Source organism: Xyrauchen texanus, chromosome 14 (genome assembly GCF_025860055.1).
Source record: "Xyrauchen texanus isolate HMW12.3.18 chromosome 14, RBS_HiC_50CHRs, whole genome shotgun sequence".
In the NCBI taxonomy this organism is placed as follows: domain Eukaryota; kingdom Metazoa; phylum Chordata; class Actinopteri; order Cypriniformes; family Catostomidae; genus Xyrauchen; species Xyrauchen texanus.
This window is the reverse complement of record NC_068289.1, coordinates 22,068,586-22,089,434: the sequence shown is the minus strand read 5'-3', so window position 1 is coordinate 22,089,434 and position 20,849 is coordinate 22,068,586. Positions and strand designations below refer to the sequence as shown.

Here is a 20,849-nt window from a genome sequence, read left to right as displayed (position 1 = left end):
TAAAGTAGTTTGAAGTTTAAATTAGTCTAAAGTTTAAATTAGTTTGAATTTTAAAGTAGTGTGAAGTTTAAATTAGTTTGAATTTTAAAAGTAGTTTGAAGTTTAAATTAGTTCAAAGTTTAAAGTAGTCTAAAGTTTAAATTAGTTTGAATTTTAAAGTAGTTTATAGTTTAAAGTAGTTTGACGTTTAAAGTAGTTTATAGTTTAAATGAGTTTAAAGTTTAAATTAGTTTAAAGTAGTTTGTAGTTTAAAGTAGTTAAAAGTTTAACTTAGTTGCTAGATAGATAGATAGATAGATAGATAGATAGATAGACACTCAGATAGATAGATAGAGAGATAGATAGGGAGATATTTACCCTCAGATAGATAGATAGATATAGATAGATAGATATTTACCCTCAGATAGATAGATAGATAGATATTGACCCTCAAATAGATAGATAGATAGATAGATATTGACCCTCAAATAGATAGATAGATAGATAGATATTGACCCTCAGATAGATAGATAGATAGATAGACAGACAGATAGATGCTAGCACCTTTTTAGCATTTTTTAGTACATCGCTAGGCGATGCTAGCATGTGTTAGCATGATGCTAGCACGTTTTTAGCATGTTTTAGCACTTCGCTAGGCGATGCTAGCATGTGTTAGCATGATGCTAGCACGTTTTTAGCATTTTTTAGCACTTCGCTAGGCGATGATAGCATGTGTTAGCATGATGCTAGCACGTTTTTAGCATGTTTTAGCACTTCGCTAGGCGATGCTAGCATGTGTTATCATGATGCTAGCACGTTTTTAGCATGTTTTAGAACTTCGCTAGGCGATGCTAACATGTGTTAGCACGTTTTTAGCATTTTTTAGCACTTCGCTAGGCGATGCTAGCATGTGTTAACATGATGCTAGTACGTTTTTAGCATGTTTTAGCACTTCGCTTGGCGATGCTAGCATGTGTTAGCATGATGCTAGCACTTTTTTAGCATGTTTTAGCACTTCGCTAGGCGATGCTAGCATGTGTTACCAGTGTAGACTGATTCCCAAACAAATGACTCTAATGAGCCGATTCTTTTGAATCTACAGTATGAAACATACAGTGTGACCAGTGTAGTCTGATTACAACATTAATGACTCTAATGAGCCGGTTCTTTTGAATCTACAGTGTGAAACATACAGTGTGACCAGTGTAGTCTGATTACAACATTAATGACTCTAATGAGCCGGTTCTTTTGAATCTACAGTGTGAAACATACAGTGTGACCAGTGTAGTCCGATTCCCAAGTTAATGACTCTAATGAGCCGGTTCTTTTGAATCTACAGTGTGAAACATACAGTGTGACCAGTATAGTCTGATTCCCAAATTAATGACTCTAATGAGCCAGTTCTTTTGAATCTAAAATGTGAAACACACAGTGTGACCAGTGTAGTCTGATTCCCAAATTAATGACTCTAATGAGCCAGTTCTTTTGAATCTACAGTGTGAAACATACAGTGTGACCAGTGTAATCTGATTACAATATTAATGACTCTAATGAGCCAGTTCTTTTGAATCTACAGTGTGAAACATACAGTGTGACCAGTGTAGACTGATTCCCAAACAAATTACTCCAATGAGCCGGTTCTTTTGACTCTACAGTGTGAAACATACAGTGTGACCAGTGTAGTCTGATTCCCAAATTAATGACTCTAATGAGCCGGTTCTTTTGAATCTACAATGTGAAACTTACAGTGTGACCAGTTTAGTCTGATTCCCAAATGAATGACTCTAATGAGCCAGTTCTACAGTGTAGTGTTAAAAAGTTTAACTTAGTTGCTAGATAGATAGATAGATAGATAGATAGATAGATAGATAGATAGATAGATAGATAGATAGATAGATATTTACCCTTAGATATATAGAGAGATAGATAGTTAGAGAGAGAGAGAGATAGATATTTACCCTCAGATAGATAGATAGATAGATAGATAGATAGATAGATAGATAGATAGATAGATAGATAGATAGATAGATAGATAGATATTGACCCTCAGATAGATGCTAGCATATGTTTAGCATGTTTTAGCGTGTGGCTATGAAGATTTTAGGTCATTACTTTTTGGCTGCTTGATAAAAGAAATCCTCTGAGGGAGAGAGAGAGAGGGAGAGATGCAGGGCTGACAGGCCCTTTTTGTCTGTGTGTGTGAAAATGTCAGTTTGAATTTGAATTTCTGAACATTCCGCAATGTTAAGTCAATGGGAGTTTTTCCGAGTTTGATCGTCATTTTTAGGAAAACCGTAAGTCCGATCAGTTAGAAAAGATATAGCACACTATTCGGGATTAGTCTGAAGGTCTGTGCCGAGTTTGGTGCCTGTAGCTTAAAAGCTCTAGGAGGAGTTAGATATAGAAATTTCAGAGTAAGAAGAATAATAATAACTAGAAAAAGTTCGTCGAGACAAACTTTAAGTTGGCTTGTGAAAGTTTGGACCAGAAAGTTTGAAGAAGTTTAAAGTAGTTTGAAGTTTAAAGTAGTTTGAAGTTTAAAGTAGTTTGTAGTTTAAATTAGTTTAAAGTTTAAAGTAGTTTGTAGTTTAAACGAGTTTAAAGTTTAAAGTAGTTTGAAGTTTAAAGTAGTTTATAGTTTAAACGAGTTTAAAGTTTAAATTAGTTTGTAGTTTAAATTAGTTTAAAGTTTAAAGTAGTTTGTAGTTTAAAGTAGTTTAAAGTTTAACTTAGTTGCTAGATAGACAGATAGATAGATAGACACTCAGATAGATAGTTAGATAGAGAGATAGATAGATAGATATTTACCCTCAGATAGATAGATAGATATAGATAGATAGATATTTACCCTCAGATAGATAGATAAATAGATAGAGAGAGAGAGATAGATATTTACCCTCAGATAGATAGATAGATAGATAGATATATATTGACCCTCAGATAGATAGATAGATAGATAGACAGACAGATAGATGCTAGCACGTTTTTAGAATTTTTTAGCACTTCGCTAGGCGATGCTAGCACGTTTTTAGCATTTTTTAGCACTTCGCTAGGCGATGCTAGCATGTGTTAAGCATGATGCTAACACGTTTTAGCATGCTTTAGCACTTCAGCTAGGCGATGCTAGCATGTGTTAGCATGATGCTAGCACATTTTTAGCATGATTTAGCACTTCGCTAGGCGATGCTAGCATGTGTTAGCATGATGCTAGCACGTTTTTAGCATTTTTTAGCACTTCGCTAGGCGATGCTAGCATGTGTTAGCATGATGCTAGCACGCTTTTAGCATTTTTAGCACTTCGCTAGGCGATGCTAGCATGTGTTAGCATGATGCTAGCAAGTTTTTAGCATTTTTAACACTTCGCTAGGCGATGCTAGCATGTGTTAGCATGATGCTAAGCTGCGTTTTAGCATTTTTTAGCACTTCGCTAGGCGATGCTAAGCATGTGTTAGCATGATGCTAAGCACGCTTTTAGCATGTTTTAACACTCGCTAGGCGATGCTAACATGTGTTAGCATGATGCTATTACGTTTTTAGCATGTTTTAAGCACTTTGCTAGGCGATGCTAGCATGTGTTAAGCATGATGCTAATGACGCTTTTACCATGTTTTAACGACTTCGCTAGGCGATGCTAAGCATGTGTTAGCATGATGCTAAGACGCTTTTAGCATGTTTTAAGCACTTCGCTAGGCGATGTTAGCATGTGTTAGCATGATGCTATGACGCTTTTAGCATGTTTTAGCGACTCGCTAGGTGATGCTAGCATGTGTTAAGCATGATGCTAACGACGCTTTTAGCATGTTTTAGCACTTCGCTAGGCGATGTTAGCATGTGTTAGCATGATGCTAAGCACGTTTTAGCATTTTTAGCACTTCGCTAGGCGATGCTAGACGCTTTTAGCATGTTTTAAGCACTTCGCTAGGCGATGCTATAGCACGCTTTTAGCATGTTTTAAGCACTTCGGCTAGGCGATTTTAGCATGATGCTAGCACATTTTTAGCTTGTTTTAGCACTCGCTAGTCAATGCTAGCATGTGTTAGCATGATGCTAGCACGCTTTTAGCATGTTTTAGCGTGTGGCTATGAAGATTTTAGGTCATTACTTTTTGGCTGGTTGATAAAAGAAATCCTCTGAGGGAGAGAGAGAGGAGAGATGCAGGGCTGACAGGCCCTTTTTGTCTGTGTGTGTGAAAATGTCAGTTGGAATTTGAATTTCTGAACATTCCGCAATGTTAAGTCAATGGGAGTTTTTTCCGAGTTTGATCGTCATTTTTAGGAAAACCGTAAGTCCGATCAGTTAGAAAAGATATAGCACACTATTCGGGATTAGTCTGAAGGTCTGTGCCGAGTTTGGTGCCTGTAGCTTAAAAGCTCTAGAAGGAGTTAGATATAGAAATTTCAGAGTAAGAAGAATAATAATAACTAGATTAAAAGTTTGAGAACAAACTTTAAGTTGGCTTGTGAAAGTTTGGACCAGAAAGTCTGAAGAAGTTTAAAGTAGTTTGAAGTTTAAATTAGTTTAAAGTAGTTTATAGTTTAAAGTAGTTTGAAGTTTAAATGAGTTTAAATGAGTTTAAAGTAGTTTATAGTTTAAAGTAGTTTATAGTTTAAATGAGTTTAAAGTTTAAATTAGTTGCTAGATAGATAGATAGATAGATAGATAGATAGACACTCAGATAGATAGATAGAGATAGATAGATATTTACCCTCAGATAGATAGATAGATAGATATTGACCCTCAAATAGATAGATAGATAGATAGATAGATATTGACCCTCAAATAGATAGATAGATAGATATTGACCCTCAGATAGATAGATAGATAGATAGACAGACAGATAGATGCTAGCACGTTTTTAGCATTTTTTAGTACTTCACTAGGTGATGCTATCATGTGTTAGCGTAATGCTAGCACGTTTTTAGCATCTTTTAGCACTTTGCTTGGCGATGCTAACATGTGTTAGCATGATGCTAGCACGTTTTTAGCATGTTTTAACACTTCGCTAGGCGATGCTAGCATGTGTTAGCATGATGCTAGCATGTTTTTAGCATTTTTTGCACTTCGCTAGGCGATGTTAACATGTGTTAGCATGATGCTAACACATTTTTAGCATGTTTTAACACTTCGCTAGGCGATGTTAGCATGTGTTAGCATGATGCTAACGACGTTATTAGCATTTTTTAGCACTTTGCTAGGCGATGATAGCATGTGTTAGCATGACGCTAGACGTTTTTAGCATGTCTTAGCGACTTGCTAGGCGATGCTAACATGTGTTAGCATGATTTTAGCACATTTTTAGCATTTTTTAGCACTTCGCTAGGCGATGTTAGCATGTGTTAGCATGATGCTAGCATGTTTTTAGCATGTCTTAGCACTTCGCTAGGCGATGCTAGCAAGTGTTAGCATGATGCTAGCACATTTTTAGCATGTCTTAACACTTCGCTAGGCGATGCTAACATGTGTTAACATGATGCTAAGCACATTTTTTGCATTTTTAGCACTTCGCTAGGCGATGCTAAGCATGTGTTAAGCATGATGCTAGCACGTTTTTAGCATGTTTTAGCACTTCGCTAGGCGATGCTAGCATGTGTTAGCATGATGCTAGCATGTTTTTAGCATTTTTTAGCACTTCGCTAGGTGATTTTAGCATGTGTTAACATGATGCTAGCACGTTTTTAGCATGTTTTAACACTTCGCTAGGCAATGCTAGCATTTGTTAGCTTGATGCTATCACGTTTTTAGCATTGTTTAGCACTTCGCTAGGTGATGCTAGCATGTGTTAGCATGATGCTAGCACGTTTTTAGCATGTTTTAGCACTTCGCTAGGAGATTTTAACATGATGCTAGCACATTTTAGGCCTTTTTTAGCACTTCGCGAGTCAATGCTAACATGTGTTAGCATGATGCTAGCATGTTTTTAGCATGTTTTAGCGTGTGGCTATGAAGACTTTAGGTCATTACTTTTTGGCTGCTTGATAAAAGAAATCCTCTGAGGGAGAGAGAGAGGGAGAGACACAGGGCTGACAGGCCCTTTTTGTCTGTGTGTGTGAAAATGTCAGTTGAGATTTAAATTTCTGAACATTCCGCAATGTTAAGTCAATGGGAGTTTTTTCCGAGTTTGATCGTCATTTTTAGGAAAACCGTAAGTCCGATCAGTTAGAAAAGATATAGCAACTCGAGTCAGACCAGTTTGAGTGTCTGTGCCGAGTTTGGAGTATGTGGAGTTAAAGCTCTAGGAGGAGTAGCGTATAGAAATTTCACCGCTAAGAAGAATAATAATAACTAGATTAAAAGTTTGAGAACAAACTTTAAGTTGGCTTGTGAAAGTTTGGACCAGAAAGTCTGAAGAAGTTTAAAGTAGTTTGAAGTTTAAATTAGTTTAAAGTAGTTTATAGTTTAAAGTAGTTTGAAGTTTAAATGAGTTTAAATGAGTTTAAAGTAGTTTATAGTTTAAAGTAGTTTATAGTTTAAATGAGTTTAAAGTTTAAATTAGTTGCTAGATAGATAGATAGATAGATAGATAGACACTCAGACAGATATATAGAGATAGATAGATATTTACCCTCAGATAGATAGATAGATAGATATTGACCCTCAAATAGATAGATAGATAGATAGATAGATATTGACCCTCAAATAGATAGATAGATAGATATTGACCCTCAGATAGATAGATAGATAGATAGACAGACAGATAGATGCTAGCACGTTTTTAGCATTTTTTAGTACTTCACTAGGTGATGCTATCATGTGTTAGCGTAATGCTAGCACGTTTTTAGCATCTTTTAGCACTTTGCTTGGCGATGCTAACATGTGTTAGCATGATGCTAGCACGTTTTTAGCATGTTTTAACACTTCGCTAGGCGATGCTAGCATGTGTTAGCATGATGCTAGCATGTTTTTAGCATTTTTTTGCACTTCGCTAGGCGATGTTAACATGTGTTAGCATGATGCTAACACATTTTTAGCATGTTTTAACACTTCGCTAGGCGATGTTAGCATGTGTTAGCATGATGCTAGCACGTTATTAGCATTTTTTAGCACTTTGCTAGGCGATGATAAGCATGTGTTAGCATGACGCTAGCACGCTTTTAGCATGTCTTAGCACTTCGCTAGGCGATGCTAACATGTGTTAGCATGATTTTAGCACATTTTTAGCATTTTTTAGCACTTCGCTAGGCGATGTTAGCATGTGTTAGCATGATGCTAGCATGTTTTTAGCATGTCTTAGCACTTCACTAGGCGATGCTAGCAAGTGTTAGCATGATGCTAGCGACGCTTTTAGCATGTCTTAACACTTCGCTAGGCGATGCTAACATGTGTTAACATGATGCTAGCACATTTTTGCATTTTTTAGCACTTCGCTAGGCGATGCTAGCATGTGTTAGCATGATGCTAGCACGCTTTTAGCATGTTTTAGCACTTCGCTAGGCGATGCTAGCATGTGTTAGCATGATGCTAGCATGTTTTTAGCATTTTTAGCACTTCGCTAGGTGATTTTAGCATGTGTTAACATGATGCTAAGACGCTTTTAGCATGTTTTAACACTTCGCTAGGCAATGCTAAGCATTTGTTAGCTTGATGCTATCACGTTTTTAGCATTGTTTAGCACTTCGCTAGGTGATGCTAGCATGTGTTAGCATGATGCTAGCACGTTTTTAGCATGTTTTAGCACTTCGCTAGGCGATTTTAACATGATGCTAGCACATTTTTAGCCTTTTTTAGCACTTCGCGAGTCAATGCTAACATGTGTTAGCATGATGCTAGCATGTTTTTAGCATGTTTTAGCGTGTGGCTATGAAGATTTTAGGTCATTACTTTTTGGCTGCTTGATAAAAGAAATCCTCTGAGGGAGAGAGAGAGGGAGAGACACAGGGCTGACAGGCCCTTTTTGTCTGTGTGTGTGAAAATGTCAGTTGAGATTTAAATTTCTGAACATTCCGCAATGTTAAGTCAATGGGAGTTTTTTCCGAGTTTGATCGTCATTTTTAGGAAAACCGTAAGTCCGATCAGTTAGAAAACATATAGCAACTCGAGTCAGACCAGTTTGAGTGTCTGTGCCGAGTTTGGAGTATGTGGAGTTAAAGCTCTAGGAGGAGTAGCGCATAGAAATTTCACCGCTAAGAATAATAATAATAACTAGATGGGTACATTTCCTGAAGAAAATGTGAGTGGTGCTTGCCGTGGCAAAACTCGTCAAACAGCATGTTGTAACTGGAAAAGAAAAAAAATTATGGTCATAAATAAATCAGCCCAGAAGTCTGTACGATTTTCTGGTGCAGAAATATGTGATTTTTTACTCGGTTGCTAGGGTAAGCCCATGTGGTTGCTATGCAGTTACCAAGGTAATACAATACATGGCTCCTTTCCATCCTGAGTGAAATAAGTCAACCCGGAAGTCTGTAGTGTTTTCTGGTGCAGAGATATGTGATTTGTTACTCGGTTGCTAGGGTAACCCCATCTGGTTGCTAGGCAGTTACCATATTGATACTAATGAAGTGTCCTTGCCATCCTGGTTGAAATAAATCAACCCAGAAGTCTGTACTGTTTTCTGGTGCCGAGATATGTGATTTGTTTCTCGGTTGCTAGGGTAACCCCATCTGGTTGCTAGGCAGTTACCATAGTGATAGTAATCAACTGTCCTTGCGATGCTGAGTGAAATAAATCAACCCGGAAGTCTGTACTCTTTTCTGGTGCCGAGATATGTGATTTGTTTCTCGGTTGCTAGGGTAACCCCATCTGGTTGCTAGGCAGTTACCATAGTGATAGTAATCAAGTGTCCTTGCGATCCTGAGTGAAATAAATCAACCCGGAAGTCAGTACTATTTTGTGGTGCAGAGATATGTGATTTGTTACTCGGTTGCTAGGGTAACCCCATCTGGTTGCTAGGCAGTTACCATAGTGATAGTAATCAAGTGTCCTTGCGATGCTGAGTGAAATAAATCAACCCGGAAGTCTGTACTCTTTTCTGGTGCCGAGATATGTGATTTGTTTCTCGGTTGCTAGGGTAACCCCATCTGGTTGCTAGGCAGTTACCATAGTGATAGTAATCAAGTGTCCTTGCCATCCTGATTGAAATAAATCAACCCGGAAGTCTGTACTCTTTTCTGGTGCCGAGATATGTGATTTGTTTCTCGGTTGCTAGGGTAACCCCATCTGGTTGCTAGGCAGTTAACATAGTGATAGTAATCAAGTGTCCTTGCCATCCTGATTGAAATAAATCAACCCGGAAGTCTGTACTCTTTTCTGGTGCCGAGATATGTGATTTGTTTCTCGGTTGCTAGGGTAACCCCATCTGGTTGCTAGGCAGTTACCATAGTGATAGTAATCAAGTGTCCTTGCCATCCTGATTGAAATAAATCAACCCGGAAGTCTGTACTCTTTTCTGGTGCCGAGATATGTGATTTGTTTCTCGGTTGCTAGGGTAACCCCATCTGGTTGCTAGGCAGTTAACATAGTGATACTTATCAAGTCTCCTTGCCATCCTGATTGAAATAAGTCAACCCGGAAGTCTCTATGTTTTTGTGATGCAGAGATATGTGATTTGTTACTCGGTTGCTAGGGTAAGCCCATCTGGTTGCTAGGCAGATACCATAGTGATACTAATCAAGTGTCCTTGCCATCCTGATTGAAATAAGTCAACCCGGAAGTCTCTACGCTTTTCTGATGCAGAGATATGTGATTTGTTACTCGGTTGCTAGGGTAAGCTCATCTGGTTGCTAGGCAGTTACCATAGTGATACTAATGAAGTGTCCTTGCCATCCTGATTGAAATAAGTCAACCCGGAAGTCTCTATGTTTTTGTGATGCAGAGATATGTGATTTGTTACTCGGTTGCTAGGGTAAGCCCATCTGGTTGCTAGGCAGTTACCATAGTGATACTAATGAAGTGTCCTTTCCATCCTGATTGAAATAAGTCAACCCGGAAGTCTCTACGCTTTTCTGATGCAGAGATATGTGATTTGTTACTCGGTTGCTAGGGTAACCCCATCTGGTTGCTAGGCAGTTACCATAGTGATACTAATCAAGTCTCCTTGCCATCCTGATTGAAATAAATCAACCCAGAAGTCTCTCTGATTTTGTGGTGCAGAGATATAGTTACTGCTAAACGGTTGCTAGGGTACTCTGTTTAGTTGCTAGGAGTGGCTTGGCAGCTGCCAATCATGAATCTCCAAAGGCTGCTTGTCAGTATGAATGATATAAACCAACTCCCATGCCTCTGTGACATTCAGAATGGAAGATATCCCTCTATGGATTTTGGTTGTTAAGGTGCTCGACAATGGTTGCTAGGGAGGGGCTAGGAAGTGTTGATTTGATGCATGATTGGCTGTTTGCTGTCCCGAGTCAAACGAGACCACCCTTGTGTTTCTATGACACTTCTATCCGGAGATATCCCTTTGATCTGTTTCAATAGAAGTCTATGGGACTTGTTGCTAAGGTGCTCTTAATGGTTGCTAGGGCGTGGCTTGATAGCTTCACAATGATCCTGAGAGACTGATTGGTCGTCTGAGTAAAATGAGCCCACCCCTGGTCTCTATGACACTGTGATCCAGAGCTATGTTCAATACAAATCCCTATGCCTTTTCATTTCATGGGCCGTCCTACACCATTATAAGTCAATTGGGGCATTTTTGGGCAGCTCCTGCCCCCAGGGGTGCAACTTTTACCCCATATTGAGGTATGCTCTTACAGAGCCTGGCAGCCTCTTCAAATGTGGCAAATCACACGTTTATGTGAAATCCTCGCTCGGAGCTGTGACGCCTCAAAGTTTGTCACAATGTTAAGTCTATGGGATTTTTCGGCGCTTTTTTGCCCCTGGGGCAAATACCGTACCCCCGATCGCTTATAAAAGTCATAGCACACGTGTCCTCAATAGGCCGTTCGATTTGACACCTCATTTGTGGGTCTACGCCAAACGGTGCGGGACGAGTTAGGTGCCGAAGTTTTGTACGGAGATAGAATAATAATAAAAAGAAGAAAAATAAAAATAAAAATAAGTATGTGAGATTACAATAGTGATGCTTTGCAAGCACCACTAATAATAAGTTTAAATAGGATTTCAGTAAGTTGGCTCTCACAAGCCAACTTAATAATAATAAGTTTAAATAGGATTTCAGTAAGTTGGCTTTCACAAGCCAACTTAATAAGTTTAAATAGGATTTCAGTAAGTTGGCTTTCACAAGCCAACTTAATAATAATAATAATAAGTTTAAATAGAATTTCAGTAAATTGGCTCTCACAAGCCAACTTAATAATAATAATAAGTTTAAATAGGATTTCAGTAAGTTGGCTCTCACAAGCCAACTTAATAATAAGTTTAAATAGGATTTCAGTAAGTTGGCTCTCACAAGCCAACTTAATAATAATAATAAGTTTAAATAGGATTTCAGTAAGTTGGCTCTCACAAGCCAACTTAATAAGTTTAAGTAGGATTTCAGTAAGTTGGCTCTCACAAGCCAACTTAATAAGTATGTGAGATTACAATAGTGATGCTTTGCAAGCACCACTAATAAGTATGTGAGATTACAATAGTGATGCTTTGCAAGCACCACTAAAAAAAAATAAAAATAATAATAAGTATGTGAGATTACAATAGTGATGCTTTGCAAGCACCACTAATAAAAATAAAAATAAAAATAATAAGTATGTGAGATTACAATAGTGATGCTTTGCAAGCACCACTAATAAAAATAATAAGTATGTGAGATTACAATAGTGATGCTTTGCAAGCACCACTAAAAAAAAATAAAAATAATAATAAGTATGTGAGATTACAATAGTGATGCTTTGCAAGCACCACTAATAAAAATAAAAATAAAAATAATAAGTATGTGAGATTACAATAGTGATGCTTTGCAAGCACCACTAATAAAAATAAAAATAAAAATAATAAGTATGTGAGATTACAATAGTGATGCTTTGCAAGCACCACTAATAATAAGTATGGCGAATAACAATAGTGATGCCATGCCTTTGGCAAGCACCACTAATAAGTATGTGAGATTAAAATAGTGACGCTTTGTAAACACCACTAATAATAAGTATGTGAGATTACAATAGTGATGCTTTGCAAGCACCACTATTAAGTATGGCGAATAACAATAGTGATGCCTTGCCTTTGGCAAGCACCACTAATAATAATAAGTATGTGAGATTACAATAGTGATGCTTTGCAAGCACCACTAATAATAATAATAAGAATAAGAAAAATAAGTATGTGAGACTAATAATAAGAAGAAGAAAAATAAGTATGTGAGATTACAATAGTGATGCTTGCTTTGCAAGCACCACTAATAAAAATAATAAGTATGTGAGATTACAATAGTGATGCTTTGCAAGCACCACTAATAATACTGACAAATACAATAGATTCCCTCCTACGGAGGAATCTAATAATACTGACAAATACAATAGATTCCCTCCTACGGAGGAATCTAATAACAATAATAATAATAATAAATATAGCTGCAAGCAGCAATGCGGATTCCTCCTCAAAATGGCAAATCATTTCAAATTGATCAGTAGAGGGTTGGGGTTAAACCCTCTCAATGGATGAATCCAAAAAACATGTATTTCTGTCTGAATCCTAAACGAAACATTTTCAGTCTACAGGAAAATCCATCATACCTTATGGATCCTTGAGGCGTTTTTGTTCCCAATGAGAAATGAGGCATGTACACCAAGATTCAAAAGAATTGGTTAAATGGCGTGGAAATGGTATCACTTTGAAAATATTTTTTGGGGCGTGGCCTGTAGCGCCTCCTATGGGCAAATGTGGGTCATTCTTGGTTTGTGGGTTCCTGTTGGCCTGTAGTATCAATGTACATAATTAGAAAATATTTGACCAGAAAATGGGACTTTTGGGAATTACCTGTAGCGCCCCCTAGGGGTGAATGTTGGCCATTCTTGGTTTGAGGGTTCCTGTTGACCTGTAGTATCAATGTACCAAATTAGAACATTTTTGACCATAAAATGGGAATTTCGGTGTGGCCTCTAGTGACCCTAGGGGCGAATTTTGGCCATTCTTTGTTTGTGGGTTCCTGTTGGCCAGTAGTATCAATGTACCATATTAGAAAATTTTTGACCAGAAAACGAAATTTTGGGAGTGGCCTGTAGCGCCCCCTAATGGCTGAATGTGGGCCATACTTGGTTTGTGGGTTCCTGTTGGCCTGTAGTATCAATGTACCAAATTATAACTTTTTGACCAGAAAATGGGAATTTCGGCTTGGCCTCTAGCGCCACCTAGTGGTGAATGTCGGTCATTCTTGGTTTGTGGATTCCTTTTGGCCTGTACTATTAATGTACCAAATTAGAACATTTTTGACCAGAAAATGGGAATTTCGGCATGGCCTGTAGTGCCCCTAGGGCTGAATGTTGGCCATTCTTGGTTTGAGGGTTCCTGTTGACCTGCAGTATCAATGTACCAAATTAGAACGTTTTTGACCAGAAAACGAAATTTTGGAGTAGCCTGTAGCGCCCCTAAGGGCTGAATGTGGGCCACACTTGGTATGTGGGTTCCTGTTGGCCTGTAGTATCAAAGTACCAAATTAGAAAATTTTTGACCAGAAAATGGGAATTTTGGCTTGTCCTGTAGTGCTCCCTAGTGGCTGAATGTCAGTCATTCTTGGTTTGTGGATTCCTGTTGGCCTGTACTATTCTTGTACCGAATTAGAACATTTTTGACCAGAAAATGGGAATTTTGGCTTGTCCTGTAGTGCCCCCTAGTGGCGTATGTCGGTCATTCTTGGTTTGTGGATTCCTGTTGGCCTGTACTATTAATTTACCAAATTAGAACATTTTTGACCAGAAAATGGGAATTTTGGCATGGCCATTCTTTGCACAGTACTTCAGAGTGATGTCATCTTTAAGCATGTTAGGTTTGAAAAACCATCAGTCAAAATTACATTTGATTTATTGACACGTATATATTGTTAAAATTTGGACATTTACATAAACACGCCCCTTTCAGCCATTTTGTATCGTATTCATTTTTCCTAAGTAACGTTTTCAAGGATGTCCATTCTACACATGTGTACCAAATTTCAAGTCAATTGGAGCTACGGTTCAGGAGAAGATGAGTTTTGTAGGTTTTCGCAAATTTTCAACGTACGGGAAAATCCATCATGGCGGAAGTTATGGGTTCTTGAGGCTTTTTGTTCCCCATGAGGAATGAGGCATGTACACCAAATTTCAGAAGATTTGGACAAATGGCGTGAAATTGTATCACTTTGAATTTTGTTTTTTTGGGCGTGGCCTGTAGCGCCACCTATGGGCGAATGTGGGCCATTCTTGGTTTGGGGGTACCCGTTGGCATGGAGTATCAATGTGCCAATTTAGGAAATTTTTGACCAGTGACTTTTTGAGCTATTGGGGCTCAAGGAGAAGAAGAATAATAATAATAATAATAATAATAATAATAATAATAATAATAATAATAATAATAATAATAAAACCATCAATTACAATAGATTCCCTCCTACGGAGGAATCTAATAATAATAATAATAATAATAATAAAACCATCAATTACAATAGATTCCCTCCTACGGAGGAATCTAATAATAATACTGTCAATTACAATAGATTCCCTCCTATCGGAGGAATCTAATAATAATACTGACAAATACAATAGATTCCCTCCTATCGGAGGAATCTAATAAATGCATGTTTCTTTCCAGTGTTTCTCAATCAAGGATGCATTGCTTAAATGTTTTAAATTAGTGCCCTTCTGAAAGCTGTTTTATTCTTTATTAATTTTTTATTATTATTATTTTCCAGAACTACATATTTTAGAGTTTAATTAAATTTCATAATCAAAATGGTGCATTATCAATTTATTCTTAAATATAACTTTTCAACACGTTTTCTACAGGTTATATTTTGAAACAGGCTTTTATTATGATGTAATTTTTGCCTAAATCTTCACTTTCCGGATAAACAGTTTGCGTCTGAAATCTCATTCCTTGAGTCTAACAAATGAAATGTAGAACACAGTTTTGGTTTGATTGTATTTATGATTACTGGTGTTTGTGTATGTGGTAATTTAAAAATGTTGTTTTAAATTGTATTACTGTGAAGTACTTTGGTCAACTCAGTTGTTTTAAATGTATATAAATAAAGCTGAGTTGAGATTAAAGCGCAAATGCTGTGATATAATTATATAAATATATATTTTACATGTGCTGCACGGTTCAGAGTAGATTAGTGCTCTGCTCTGTCATCTCATAGAACGTGAATTATTCTCAATGTCTCTAGTTTCTAGTGGATGAGCGGTGGGATTTATACATTCATTTAAAGTACGCAGCTCATCTACACTAAGATTGTAGCATTTAGAGGTTTAATAAATCACACTAGGACATGTTACGATTTTAATTTGATTATTGTCAGTCATACTTCGGCTTGTACTGGATTGAGTGGGTGCTCGTTACAACTGGTGTTATGGATCAACTGGATATTGCATTAACTGGGGAATAAGTCTTTTGGCTTATTTTATGTGTGGTTTCATATGAATATGTAAACAGAAAAATAAAACAAATGTTACATGCATTATAGATCATCATTCTTTATTATAGAATAAAGAACATAACACGATGCCATCACACATACAAAAAGACAAAAGATTTATGCAGATTTGCATATCATGTAATGTGAACATTTATTGCACAATAATTACAAATGAAATATGTCATGTGCATCTATTAGTATTGTATAAAGCGGTTTTACACATACATATATATGTGGTACCTGCAAGTTTCCTATTTATTTCCAATAAGAGAGGCAGCAGAATGGAGGCGGCTCTACGTTCAACAGAATGGTTTATATTTTTGCGGCTGCCATGTGTTATTGACAAATCAGAGGTAGCTGTAATCAACAGGCAGTAGCTTTTAATTGGTTAGTTCCATTCAGAACACTCTGAAATCACTCCCTACTCCCTATGTAGTGCCCCGTGTGGCATTCACTATAAATACAGTGATTAAATGAGAGAGTGATTTCGCTCTGATTTCGTGTTTTATTCGTGGTTAAACAATTTTATGGAAAAATAAGGCATTTTAGTTAGATATAAAGCAATATAAACAAAATATAGTGTAATTGGAGAAGAAAAAAATTACTGTGAACTTACTTTGGTCAAATGGATACAAAGTTATGAATGACACAGAAAGCTGAACTCAGCAGCATCCATCCATCAATTTACCATTAATCCTATGTAGGGTTGCAGGGAGTGAACTCGACAAAATTTCCAAATTGAATGTGCACTTTTTTCTCCTTCAATCTTGCATGCTCTGTTGCAAGAAGGAGCATATAATCTTGTGTAACCAGACATGGCACTTTAAGTTTAAAAATGCACAAATTAGTTTTGAGAGTTCTGGCGAAGGGGAAGATTTCCAGTGAATAATGACTTAATTTCGGTCTGCTTCTCATACAAAGCTATCCTATTGGAATCTAGTCCATGACTCATTCGGACAACTTTTTTTATGTGACTCCTTTTATTTAGTTTATTATTCCTTCTTATTTAGTGTTGGGAACTCGGATTAATTTTAGTGAGTCAGATCTTTCAGACGGTTCATGCAAATTAACTTGTTCACATAAATGATTCCCTGATTCATAAAGCCTAAATGGGACTTTGCCTTCTTTTTTAAGCAAAATATTTAGTTAATTGCTGCTGTTAATCACTATATTGCAATTCCGTTATAAAAAATTGGGTATTTTCTAGTTTATTTGTGTATATTAAGAATTAATGTAATTTGATGTAGTCCCCCAATTTCTTTAAACCTTAAAAAAATTAAGAATTATTTTACTTTAGTAGGTAAGATGGTTAATGTTATGGTTCCTTTGGTTTATCTCAAATACCATGGTTAAACTATGGTTACGGTAGTAAAACTATTGTTAATTTTCGAATGTCACCCTTAATAAATATGTAACTATCAGGTGATATCATTGAATTCAATCAGAACTTTTGAATGCAGAATTAAATTATAAAGTATATTATGTATTATATGATGATTTTCTTCTTTAAATAACTTCAATGTAGTTAGCTACTTTTTGTTAGTAACTTGTAGTGTACCTAACTACTTTTTTAAAAGGAGTAACTTAACTGTATTTTAACTACTTTAAGTTATAAGTAGATTGTAGCTGAGGAAGCTTTCAAAGTGTCTTGACCAACACTAATTCCCACACTTTGTAACCGAATGTGAATATACGCAGATGAGATTTGAAAGCTCCGGTGGCGGGTACGATTTTCAGTGAATGAAGACTTACATTTTGGTCTGTTCCTCACACAAAGCTATTGTATGGCTTCAGAAGACTTGAAATAAAGGTCATGAGTCATATGGACTACTTTTATGATATTCAGTTTCTGTTCCAGAACAAAAAGTCATTTGGGTCTGGAACAAGATGTGGGGGAGTAAATGATGACAGAATGATCATATTTGGAAGAACTATCCCTTTAAGAGTTTCACAACTAGTAATAATTTAAAGGAAACATGTGATTGTTTCTGCATTGAAATAACAGGGTGAATTTTTGGTTAGTTGGCTGTAAGAGTGGGAGAGTTAGTACGGCCAATGTGTGTGTGTGTGTGTGTATGTGTGTGTGTGAGGGAGGCAGGTGGAGATCATTATGAACACATGATGAGTGTTATGGTGTGTATTCTGTACACAAATTACCCAATCCCTACCTATGACATAACTGTAAGCTCCTCCCCCTATGACCTGTACCTTTTCTTCTTGAGCGGAGGGGTCTTTGATGATCTCCATGGGTGGAGGCAGCGGGGTGTGCGACTCGTCCTCAGGTTCCTCCTCTCCTCCGCTGTGCATGCCTAAAGAAGATTTGGAGAGTGTTCCCTCTTCTTTACACACTTTCTAGAGACACAAAGACAACACATTCAAACTGAGCCATTTGGCAAATTAATGTTGTAAGTTACAATAACAGATGTTAACCTGCATAATTAGCCATCTCTCTGAAATAATTGATTGCGATTAGTCAATTGTGGTATGCTATAGTCAAATATTTTTTACAGTGACTGCTAAACTATATAATTGACAATTTTTTTGGATAACCATTTTCTGACCCTAACCCTAACTCTTCTGATTCTAAAGTTAGGAACATAAAGAGCTATGTAAAATGCTAACATTTACACACAAATATTACTTGTGATTATTATCATTAATATCACTAACAACCCACTGTAACGCATGCCCTTGAGTGGTTTATTGCTTTATTATTTGACTTTCAGTGCACTACGTTCTGAAATTCAGTGCAATACGTTCTGAAATTGTTCTTGAAGAATTTGCACTTTTGCTCTGGAAGCCAGCAGACATGGCTAATGGTTCATTGTGGTGGAGTTCACGGACTCTGCTCTAAAAACACAGAGGCTCTTTGTAGCAACACATTATATGGCACACAGCTTTAAAGAGTCGGGCTAATCATCATCCTGCCGTCTGCCCAGCCAGAGCAGCCCTTTAATAACGCATTAATACAGCACAAAGAACAACAGCGCTACTTTTCTCCATAGCTAGGATTGCGTAAAAAAAAGTGAAAAAGGTTTTTGTTTCATTAAAAAAAAACATTGAAAATGAATTAATATTTGTTAGTTATGATCAGGACTGATATTGGTTAAAAATATTAACTCTTTGTTAAAATAAAGTGGAAAATAATATTAATATACAACATTATTATGGCAGTTTTTGAAAACATTATACATGTTATTATTACTTACAAATGTTATCTGATATATATGTGGCAGCGAGGGCGTGGTCAAGCGCCTGTCCGGGAGAGAAAAGCGGTAAGGGCGCTCACACCTGAGCTAAATTATGCCTAACAACACCTGTGTCTAATTGCAGTAGCATGAGGAGAGCGGCATAAAAAGCAGCAGCAACAGAGCCTCGAGGGAGAGAACCCGACACCAAGGCAAAAGAAGAAGAAACATAGTGTTTAGTGAGTGACTTTGTAAATATTAAAATTAAAGAACCTTACCTTTGAAGCCGACGCTGTTTCCCGTGTCTTCCTTAGTGGAAAAGTTTTACATTGGTGCTGAAACCCGGGAAGGAGGAGGAATGCCCGTCGCAGAGTCCTCGACACTGCCGTCCACCCAGGGGAGCACCGACCCCAACCGCCTGGAGCGAGGGAGCCGCTGCCGGGGCCGGAGGAGTGCCCTGCCGTCCCCAGAGACGTGGAGGGGTCGAGGGAAGACCGCCGTCCGCGAGGGGAGGAGGGAAGAAACTCTCCGACCGCCCGGAGCGGTAGAGCCGCTGCCAGGGGCGGAGGAGTGTCCCCATTTGCCGCCAGAAAAGCGGAGGCGCGTTCTACCCGCTGGGGGTCGACGGTTTCACACCGGTTCGCCCGGGGTTGGAGCGGCTGTCGTCCGCCTGAGTGTGGAGGAGTGTTCGAGGACCACGCGACGGTACATCAGAGAACCGGTGAGTGAGCTTTTTCTCTCTCTCCCTTTCGCACCGTGTTGGCCTTTTCCCTCGCCTAGTTTTTTTTTTTTTTTTTTCCTCCTGTCCTCCCAGGGCGAGGAAGGCAGGGATGACCACGCGGGACGCAAGATACACCCCGCCCCAGGGATAGGGGGTGTACGTCATGCCGGTGGCACCCCGGCTTGAGATAACGCCGGGAGGAGTGTGGAGCGGAGGGGGGCGGGGCCGGGTCGGAATATCGCGCGCCCGGTCCCCAATCGGCCTGATGAGGCGCGCGAGGGATAAAGGCGGCCGGTGACGATGGTTCGAGAGAGAGAGAGAATAACGGGCAAGTCCATCATGTGCGTTTATGTTTGTGCTTTTGGTTTAAGTTTCTCATTAAAATATCATTTATGTTGACAAGCCGATTCTCGCCTCCTCCTTGCCCATCCTTTAACTGTTTTACAATATATAAATATTACAATTTTGGAATGACGACAAAACCCTGTGATCCTGTTATTGTATATAACTTTACACAGATAAGGTTACTTAGTGAATTATATCGACATCTTTTAATTTACACAGTTTTTGTCCCGATGTCTGAACAGCATTATTCCTTTAGTGAATTGGGCACTAAACCAGCATGTACAAATAAACAGTGCTTTTACTGGCTGTGAATTCCCTCCAGAGTGTCCAGGGTTCACTAGGAAAAATCTTCTGTCTGAAATTATGGAACAACAGTATTCTGTTGACTTTGCTTAAAAAATGATTTGAGGATGACTGATATAGGTTTTTAAATTATAATTTTACATTGTTGTTTTTCAAACTCATTTAAAAATATATATTTATATAAAATAAGTTAAATTAAGTATATATTTATTTTTATTTTTTTATTAGATTTATATAACATATCAAGCAATAGTCAAATATTTATTTCCTAATTTATATACACTTTCACACGTCATTATGCTGTGATTAAACCAACAAGCCCATATTTAGAATAGAAGACTTTTTGGTCACACAATATACGTACATTTTTGCATATATACAGTGAAATGTATTTGTTTTCACATATCCCAGCTAAGCTGGGGTCAGAGTGCAGAGTCAGCCATGACACAGCTTTGCTCAAGGGCCCAACAGTGGCATCTTTGTGGTGCTGAGGCTTGAACCCCCAACCTTCTGGTCAGTAACCCAGAGCCTCAACCGCTGAGCCACCACTGTCCTATTTCTTCTTTTTATCACTTTGAACCCACTTTGACACATTTGCAATTGCATGATTGTTAAATTAAAGTGAAAATGGAGTGCTTTACCATTCAATATCAAAGTTTATCTTTGTTCAATTATATTTTCACGGGAGTTTGGCGCGAGCCTCTGCTGATGGCACGCATATCAGAGCGCTTGAGAAGCGCTTCACACACTCTTCCGGACAGAAGCTGCACTGGTTGACATCTGTGGTGTGACTCAGTGATGATCCAAGTTT

General features: G+C 37.9%; 1 protein-coding gene across 1 annotated transcript in view; it reads right to left on the bottom strand.

Annotated features, from left to right (window-relative positions):
• The window catches only part of LOC127655014 (kalirin-like), a 160,823-nt gene that overhangs the window by 30,282 nt on the left and 109,692 nt on the right, over positions 1-20,849 (bottom strand). Inside the window, 1 exon segment of the mRNA XM_052142608.1 lies at positions 17,690-17,833. Within this exon segment, the coding sequence (XP_051998568.1) occupies positions 17,690-17,833 (144 nt within the window).